The sequence below is a fragment of the Peromyscus californicus genome, unplaced genomic scaffold, assembly GCF_007827085.1.
Source record: "Peromyscus californicus insignis strain IS unplaced genomic scaffold, ASM782708v3 Scaffold_3__1_contigs__length_106647218, whole genome shotgun sequence".
Lineage (NCBI taxonomy): Eukaryota > Metazoa > Chordata > Mammalia > Rodentia > Cricetidae > Peromyscus > Peromyscus californicus.
Window position 1 is genome coordinate 843,742 of NW_026294551.1, and position 10,057 is coordinate 853,798.

The window sequence follows — 10,057 nt, forward strand, 5'->3', positions numbered from 1 at the left end:
CACTTCTGGGGATTGAGTACCCTCTTCTGGCCTCTGCTGGAGGCCACAGACGCACACATGCTGGCAAAACACTCATAAAACAAAAAGAAATACATTTATGAATTTAAGTGTTGCGCTAGCCGCCCGCGCTACCACCACCCATTCACCATGTCCGAGCGAGGGGCTGTGGATTCAAAAAACAGCTGTTAATTCACAGGGAGATAAAGGATCAGGGTTGCCCTTTAAGACATCATACAAAGGACAAAGTTGACCTGTTGGAATCTTTAAAGTGGACCAAAGCCACAAAGGTTTTGAAATCATTAAGCGTGCGTAGCTGATCCCTACGCAGAGTAATCTTTTGTGGATGTATGCCTGTGCGTAACAATTCATGACCTAAATAATGATAAGGAAAGGATACCTGTACCTTTTCTGGGGCTATCTGTAAATTAGACAGGCTAAGAACCTCTTGTAATTTAGAAAAGGCATCAAAAACAAGTTTGTTTTTTTTTTTTATCTTTAGCAGCCAATAAAATATCATCCATGTAGTGAATTATATAAACATCTGGAAAAGCTTTTCGAACTGGAGCTAGGGCCAAAGACACATAAATTTGACATATAGTAGGGCTATTGGCCATTCCTTGGGGCAGAACCGCCCACTGATATCTCTGATAAGGTTCTTTAAGATTTTCTGAAGGAACACTAAAAGCAAAGCAAGGACTGTCCTCAGGATGCAAAGGAATGGTGAAGAAACAATCCCTCAAGTCAATCACAATTAAATGCCAATGTTTAGGAATTGCCACAGGGGCAGGCAAGTCAGGCTGGCTGCTCCCATGAGAAGCATGGTTTTATTTACAGCTCTAAGATCCTGTAATAGCCTCTATTTTTCTGACTTCTTTTTAATAACAAATATAGGTGTGTTCCGAGGTGAAGTGGAAGGAATGATATGTCCAGCATCTAACTGTTCCTAAACTAAAGCGTTCGCAGCGTCCAATTTTTCTTTAGTAAGGGGCCACCATTCCACCCATACAGCGTCATCACTTTTCCAAGTGATTTTTATCGGTTGCATTATCGGAGGCTGCTGTTCATTGACCCCTATGGAAAAAATCCTAATCCTCTAGTATCCCCAGGACATCTAGTAACACAGCTTTTGTCTGCCACAGGGAGTGGATCTCCTTGCAACATTTTCCCTAAGCCTCTGCCCAGACAGTAACCCTGACTCTTCAGCATCTGTTGTACAGGCTGTGTAGTAAGCACTGCTCCCATACCTTCTAACACATTCCGTCCCCACAAGTTCACTGGAATGTCAGGTAGCACAAAGGGTTGGAAAGTTCCTGTGGCCTTCCTCATCCTTCCAATTTAAGAGTAGCCTGCTCTGTAATGGCATCTGAGCTGTGCTGATACCTTGTAGGTTAGAGGTGGAATTTTTAAGGGGCCATGCTTTGGGTCAATGTTTTATAGAGATAACTGAAGTGTCAGCACCAGTATCTAAAAGACCCTGAAAACTGTGATCATTAGTTTTTAAATTTAGCATGGGTCTTTGTTCTAAGGTGGAAACCCAGCAGGCTAGAGGGCCTGTAGAGCCAAATCCACCCTCACCTCTATGTGGTTTAAGAAAAGGATTATTAGTTTGAAAGCGACGCATCAAAAGCAATTGTGCTATGCAAGCACCCTGGGGAATAATTGTCACCCCCTTACCAGCCTCAACCATGATTCTAATTTCTCCTTCAGAGTCTTCATCTATCACTCCTGGAATTACTCTAATACCTTGCATAAGAGCATTACTCCTGCCCAGAATCAGACCTAAAGACCCTGCAGGTAGTGGGACCTTGACTCCAGTACTGAGAGCCCGGGGGCCCATCTGAGGTGTTAATACTGCTCTGGCAGAGGCGCAGAGGTCCAATCCTGAGCTTCCAGGGGTGCCTCTGATAAGGTCTTGGACAGAAAGGGATTCCTTCGAGGAATGAACTGGATGGCATGGTGGGAAACTGGAGTTGGGACAGGTGTATCCAGGGCTCCATACACCGTACTCCTCCAGAATATTTTCCCCTTATGGCTGAAGCCATTACCTGTCCCATGATGCGATGCCCATCTATATCTCTACATAGTTTAAGATAATCATGTAAGCTCTTATTTTTATGAGGCCTAATGGCCTCCTTGCAATATTTATTGGCATTTTCAAAGGCCAATTGCTTTACTATAGGCATGGCTTGATCAACATCCCCAAATACTCTCCCTGTTAATTGAAGCAGGCGATCTACAAATTCTGCAAATGGTTCTGATGGCCCCTGAATGACTTTACATAGTTGTTTACCAGCAGCTTTATTAGGCAGCCCTTTCCATGCTCTGGTAGCGGCTACGCTAATCTGTGCATAAACTGTGGGATCATACAAAATTTGTGCTTGTAAAGTGGCATACTGCCCTGTACCCATGAGCATCTCAAGATTACGAGCCGGGAAGCCTGCAGCAGCATTTCTATTAGCTGTAGTTTGACAATGCTCTTGAAACTCACTCCTCCAAATTAAATAATCCCCCCACCCCGCCAGAGAGAGCAGTGCAACACAACTGCATCCAATCGCTAGGGGTACAATTTAAGGCAGAAAAAGATTCAAGTATAGCTGTGGTAAAAGGAGCATGGGACCCATATGACATTACAGCTTCCTTAATCTGTTTAATGCTTTTAAAATCTAGGGGATCATGTTCCCTTTGCCTCTGACCTTGAGCATTTTGAGTCTCTATAACTGGGTAAGCAACTCCCCCCATTAACCCCTCTATGGGTGCGGAAGGACCTTCGTGTTGCAAAAGTCAGGGTTACAGGCTAGAGGTCTATCCTATTAAGAAATCTTCTGTGATTTCCCTCGTAAGCATCTCGTATCTTTTTCTAATCTGACTTCTACATCATCACCCTCTGAAGACGACTCTGCAGGGTCAGAAACATCAGAAGTTTGAAGGGATCTGAGAGCCTCCTCTATCTGAGACTCCTCCAACACAGCTTTAGCTTCGGTTAATTGTTCTTGAACTTTGACATTATCACTAAGTAACGCATCTTTAAACAAGTGCCACAAAGAAAAAGTAGCTAAGGGTATGGAATCAGGCCCTTCTTTATGCAAATATTTTTGTAAGTCAACCTTGACCTGTTCCCAATCTGGCATATTAAATCCCCCAGAGACCAGAAACCAAAGACTAACGTTCTGGAGGATTTGAACAAAATCTTTAGCCGTCTTGCTCTTAACTACAGTGCCTTGCTGCCTCAGCAGTCAAATTAACTGTTCCTCGAGGAGCGACTGTGAGCTAGCTGCACCCATTTCAATTCAATTCACCCTTACCTTCTCTTTTCTTTAAAATGCTGGCCAGCCTTACTTTCAGGTGTCCATCAGTGACATCCCTTATTTCTTGGATCTCGGTGGGACCTCCATTTGCTGCAGTAGCACCCACGCTACCACCACCCGTTCATCATGTCCGAGCGAGGGGCTGTGGATCAAAAAACAGAGACAAAAGACAGCGGGTCATTCGCTTCAGCAGAATGCTGAATGCTGTTTATTGAAGGAGGGAGGAAACCTTAAATACAGGCTTACAGCACAATGGAGGAACCCCGGAGGGCAGAAGTTTGCTATGGAATGTTCTACATTCTTGCATCTAAACTGTTTACACCAAATGCAGGATACACGAACAAAGAACCTCCAGTGAGCATTCAGGAAGAAGGAAACCAGCAGGGAATCAGCATAGGGAAGACATCTGGTCAAGGTCAGCAAGCAAGGCAACAGCTACCCAAAATGGGGGGCCAGGGCCCTACATTTAAGGTCCAGTGAAATGGTTAGCAGGTCAAGGCACTTGTCAACAACCTAATAATTTGAGTTCCATCTCCAGCCTACCTCTGCTGCCAAAGCAGTTATGTCATCACCTGTCGCCAGGTGCCTTTCCACTGCACTTGTCTCTTATCTCTCTTGCCTCTCTCATGTCCCCACTCCGACACGGACTTTTGCTTTCCCTCTCACCCAATAAACCTCTTGCACTAACTCTGTTGCATGTGGTGCTTAGGCATACCTTGGCAGGGCCCATCAAAAGGTACCCACTTCACCTTTTTTATCGTTACACCCAGAACTCACATAGTGAAATGGTGAAAGGAGAGAACTCCTGCAAGTTGTCCTCTCCACTTACCACTATGAATACATACAAACATACAACACAGTAAATAAAAAATTAAATATCATTGTAGATTTAAGTACCTGATTTTTAGTTCACTAAAATTATTCTTAGTGATGTATGGGTATGGGCAGTAACCCAAGAAGCTTGAGATTCCATCTCCAGAACCAAAACCTGTTCTGCTTCAAAGGCTATTTTTTTGTTGTTAGTCTCTTCCTCTCTTCTGTATCTTTGGTAGTTTTTCCGTGTGTGTGTGTGTGTGTGTGTGTGTGTGTGTGTGTGTGTGTGTGTGTGTGTGTGTATGCATAGATGCACATGGGTAAGAGTTAGTTCTCTTCTACCATCTTGGTTCCAAGAATCAAGCTCAGATCAACTTCAGCAGCTTAACCATTTCACTGATCCTCTTGATTAACTGCAGGCTTAGGTATGCCTAGGAAAGGGAATTCCCTAAAGATGTCTTCACCCCCAGAAAGCAGGAAGTAATTTTAAGAACACAATGACCACATTCCCAAGAGGTGGGGTGGGTGTGTTTTGGTCGTTTAATGAGTTATGGATATTGTCATTGCTTACAATGGTTGGTTACAAGTTGTTAATTGTTAATAGTAAAAAAAAAAAGCTAAACAAAGGAGAGCAGATACAGCATTCTTGTTTAAAAAAAAGAAAAAAGAAGATATAGAAAAGGGTAGATCATTGAATCTACTCTGAAAAAAAGGAAGATATAGAAATGATAAGATAAAAGGTAGATCTTTGCCGGGCGGTGGTGGCGCACACCTTTAATCCCAGCACTTGGGAGGCAGAGCCAGGCGGATCTCTGTGAGTTCAAGGCCAGCCTGGGCTACCAAGTGAGTTCCAGGAGAGGCGCAAAGCTACACAGAGAAACCCTGTCTCGAAAAACCAAAAAAAAAAAAAAAAAAAAAAAAAAAGGTAGATCTTTGGGGGTCCACTCAGAAAAGAAAAAAAAGAATATGTATATGATAAGATAAAAAGGGAGATTATTGAATCTACTTTTAAAAAGGAACTAATTCTTTTAAAGAAGATAAGCAATGAATTTATTTTATTTTATTTTATTTATGTATATACTATCCTGTCTGCATGTGTCCTTGAAGGCCAGAAGAGGGCACCAGATCTCGTTACGGATGGTTGTGAGCCACCATGTGGTTGCTGGGAATTGAACTCAGGACCTCCAGAAGAGCAGTCAGAGCTTTTAACCACTGAGCCATCTCTCCGAGCAATGAATTTTTTTGTCTGGATTTGTCAAATGTTAATGGACTGGACATTGTTAATGCATATAATGGAGTTTTTTGTCTGAATCTGTCAAATGTTAATGGACTAGACATTGTTAATATAATTCTTGACTGTATATATTGTGTGTACCTATTGGATGTAGTATTTTTTTTTTAATTTTAGACAAAAACGGGGGAATGTGGTGATATTGTGTTCCCCAATATATATATTTTTTAAAGATGTATTTATTTATTATGTATACAGAAGAGGGTACCAGATCTCATTACAGATGGTTGTGAGCCACCATGTGGTTGCTGGGAATTGAACTCAGGACCTCTGGAAGAGCAGTCAGTGCTCTTAACCTATGAGCCATCTCTCCAGCCCCTCCCCAATATACTGTGAACACTAATAAACTTATCTGGGGTCAGAGAACAGAACAGTCACTAGATATAGAGGACAGAAAATGGTGGCACTCACGCCTTTAATCCTAGCATTCCAAAGGCAGAGATCCGTCTGACTCTCTGTGAGTTCAAAGCCACACTGGAAACAGCCAGGCATGGTGACACACGCCTTTAATCCCAGGAAGTGATGGCAAGAAGCAGAAAGGTATATAAGGTGTGAGAACCAGGAACTAAAGTCTGGTTGAGCTTTTAGGCTTTTCAGCAGCAGTTCAGCTGAGATACATTCTAATGAAGACTCTGAGGCTCCCAGTTTGAGGAAACAGGATCAGCTGAGGAATTGGTGAGGTGAGGTGGCTGTGGCTTGTTCTTCTTCTCTGATCTTCCAGTGTTCACCCCAATACCCTGGCTTCAGGTTTGATTTTATTAATAAGACCTTTTAAGATTTGTGCGACAATTTATATTGTCCTATGTTGTCATTATAGCTCTGCAAGTGGCTAATTACAAACAAATTTTACATAGCCAGCATCAATTGTTCAGTTTCATTAAGCATAGAGGCTGGATAAACAATAAAACTACATACACTGAACCAATACCATGGTCAGCTTGTTTTCTATCTACTCTCCAGATTTCCAGCCACACTCAGAAGGCAACTAGAGTTTCTGCATGCAAATGCTCTATTACTAAACTCTATACCACAGAACAATTTTAGCTTACTTCATAAGTACTTTAAATGTTACAGCTCTAAAGGGAAAGCTTTGAAGGGACACTAGCCCACTGGAGCATGTGATTCTGGCAGGCCTTGGTTTGTAGTTGGAAGGTTTCTCTGGTCTACTCCGGCCCAGCCTAGCCCGGCCCAGCCCGGCCGTGGTCCTGCAGCCGCTTATAAAATAATCACTCAGAGGCTTAATATTATTTACAAACTGTATGGCCTATGTCAGGCTTCTTGCTAGCTAGCTCTTATAACTTAACCCATTTCTATTTATCTATTTAAGTTGTCATATGGCCGTGGCATTACTGGTACTTTCACATCTTGCTTCTCCCAGCAGTGCTAGTGTCTCTCTAGACTCTGCCTTTCTCTTTCCTGTCTCCCTCCTTGGATTTCCTGCCTGCCTTTAAGCTGCCCAAAGCAGCTTATTTATTAACCTATGGGAACAACATATATTCATAGTGTACAGAAAGACATCCCCCAGCATTGTCCTTCTTCCCCATTCCCTCTGCCTTGCTAAAAAAAATCATTGGATTACATTCCTAAAGCTAGCCACCAAGATCTAGTACCTTAATTAACCACTTCCTCCTCATGAGGCTGACTACCAAAGTCCAGCAATCAAAAGCCCCTTTTGGCTCACCTAATTAACATGCTCAATTAAAATTAAACACCTCATCCTAACACGGGGTTTCCCCCTTTACCTTTATAAACCACCATTTGCCTATGGGTCACATCTGTCTACTCTCTATCCAGAGGCAAATACCCCTACTCCTTTTCCCTATTTCTTTCCCCTTCTCACCTATCTCCTTTATCACAGCATCCTAGCCCATTCTAACACAGACCTCCCCTTTTTATCCTCTTAAAAATTACACCTGCAAGGTCATTTGCTGCTGTTTTCTGCCTGAGTCAGAAAGCAGCCACTTAGACTTTTCTTCCTCACTTAATAAAGGACCTCTCTGTGAAAACAGGTGTTTGGGAGTGGTTTGTGCCTAATTCACGGGTCTAGGAGGAAGCCCCCACTGTTGGGGGGGGGGTGGTCTCCTTCAGTCTTCCCCAGTGGAAGTGCTACAGCTCTACTCTGAGGGGATCCCCAGTGCCCATGTTACAGCTTGAAAGGCTTCCCCAGTGGAGGTGCTGCAGCTCTGAGGGGGAAGGTTCCCCAACAGAAGTGTTACAGCTCTGAGGAAAGAAAGAGGTTGCCCTATGAAGTGCTGCAGCTCTGAAGGGAAAAGCATCCTGGCAGTTGCAAGCCAAGGAATACCACAAAGTCACCACAAACCTCACACAAGAGATTTATTGGAAGAAACACAAGAGGGATATTGTCCCTGCTCAGGTGAGAAGCAGCAGGGAACCGAGCAGGAGACTGGCTTCTATAGGGTTTCTTGAGGGAGGAGATTTCCAAAGTGAGGATTGATGGGATTTAAAGCCAAGCCCAGGGATAGGTGGAATGTCTAGCTAAGGGATTGATGGGCTTTCCTGCTCAGGAATTGGTGGGGTTTGGCAGTTTTTCAAACCTAGAAGTGGGCTCAGATCTTTTACCCTACAGGTACAGGCAGAGGTGTCACCTACAGCAAACCTACTAGGAGAAATAATGTATTACTAGTCTGTGTGACCTCCAAAGTTAGTGACTTAAAAAATTAACCAAAAGCAACTGGGTGCGGTGGTACACGCCTCTAATACCAGCACTTGAGAGGAAGAGGCAGGAGGATCTCTGTGAATTTTGTTTTATGTGTATGAGTATTTTGCCTACATGTATGTATGCAGGCCAGGTCACATGCTTTCCTGGTACCTGGGGACATCATAAGAGGGTTGAGAGTTGTCATACAAGTGCTGGAAACCAAACCAGGTCCTCTGCAAAAGCAACAAATGTTCTTAACAACTGAGCCCACTCTCCCCAACCCTAGTTTGTGTGTGTGTGTGTGTGTGTGTGTGTGTGTGTGTATGTGTGTGTGTGTGTGTGTGTGTGTGTGTGTATTTCCAGCTGGCCTAGAATTCTGGGTTCTAATACCTCTGCCTCTCGAGTGGTGTGCTGGAATTAAAGGGGTGTGCCATCACCAACAGGCCAAAGCTGGATTTTAAAAGGAGACAAAGCAGAAAGAATTTATCGACTGATAGGTACTGAGGAGGATTGAATGCAGGTCATTGTGCATTTTACCATTGAGCTACACCTCCAGTTCTCTTTTTACTTATTTTGAGAGAGGTCTCATTAGATTGTCCATACTGGCCTTGAACTCACTCTATATCCCAAGTTGGCTTAGAATTTGTGGAGCAATTCTCTTCAGCCTTCCAATACTGAAGCCTATATCAAAATATCTTTCTCTCTCTCTCTCTCTCTCTCTCTCTCTCTCTCTCTCACACACACACACACACACACACACACACACACACACACACACACACACACATATATGTATATATATTGACAAAACTTCTAGGGTTTTGCATCACATAACAAACAAATTTAAAGAGAACAGTAAAGTAATAGAAATCTCAGCTCCAGCATGATGTTCTAGCACCCAAAGATCACTTTATGTGTGTTGGAGGCAACTACAAAACTAAAAGCTCCTGCTTTTAGTGCCACTGTAGTTATTGTGTGTTAGGTCTCCAAGAAACCAGGGACAAAATGCTAACTGAGGTGCCAATTAACATATCAAAGCAGACGCTGGCTAGGCTCTCAGTGAGCACCTGCCACAGAATCCCTCCTCCTCAGCATTTCTCATACCCTCCCATTACTCTAACCCTCTCCACCCACTGCACTTCCCTTCACTTCCCCTGGCTTCTCTTTCCCTGTAAACCCCAGCCATTTTGGCGACGCTCTCTGTGCTCTCTGCCATGTTGGTCTTCTTTTGTCTCCCTCTCTTCTCTTCCAGTCTCCCTCTGCTCCTCTCTCTTTCCTCTCATGGCTCAGTCTATTCTGCTGGCCCTGTTCAGTCTGGCCTCTTCTAGATGCCTCTGGTTGTGCTTTTCCTCATATCTATAATAAAAACCTCCTCAAACTCCATTTATTTTACATCTTTTGTTAGACTGACCCCAGGTAGTCCATGTTTCCCATGCTGTCCTAGTGTAATCTATCATTTCCTTAAAATTCCAGATCCAACCAGGTGGTGGTGGTCCATGCCTTTAGCCCCAGCACTCCAAAGGCAGAGGCAGAGGCAGAGGCAGGAGAATTTCTCTGAGTTCGAAGCCAGCCTGGTCTACAGAGGACTTCCAGAGCAGCCAGGGTCATACAGAGAAGCCCTGTCTCGATAAACAAACAAACAAACTGAAGGACGCAGGCAGAAGCATCCTGGCCTGACTAACTGCCATTTCCGCGTCAGACCCCATTTCACCCGTTGGGTGAAACAAAGTTCAGGTTCTCAAACCCTAGGGTACTGGGAACCTTCTAATAGCTGACCCACCTCCTCCCTAAAGCACAGAAATAGCCATTATGCATCTTTACTTCTCTAGAAACGTTATGGTTGTTCCTAACAACAGAAAGAACAAATGAATTTGATTGGTTAGACTGAAAAGTTGACAGTGATGGAACATTCAAGGAAGCTTCTAATCTAAATCCTGATTGGTGAAAATTATAACTGTAACTTGGCAACACATGCTTGTGATTTTGTGC

The 10,057-nt window shown here is 43.6% G+C and overlaps 1 protein-coding gene across 2 annotated transcripts in view; it reads right to left on the minus strand.

Moving 5' to 3' along the window:
- Positions 1 to 424: 424 nt before the first annotated feature.
- Hexd (hexosaminidase D) overlaps positions 425 to 10,057 on the minus strand; it is a 34,344-nt gene continuing 24,711 nt past the window's right edge. For both annotated transcript variants that reach the window (XM_052758413.1, XM_052758412.1), the window contains exon 12: positions 425 to 3,447. In XM_052758413.1, coding sequence (XP_052614373.1) covers positions 3,363 to 3,447 — 85 coding nt within the window. In that variant the 3' untranslated portion in view covers positions 425 to 3,362. The remainder of the gene's footprint in view (positions 3,448 to 10,057) is intronic.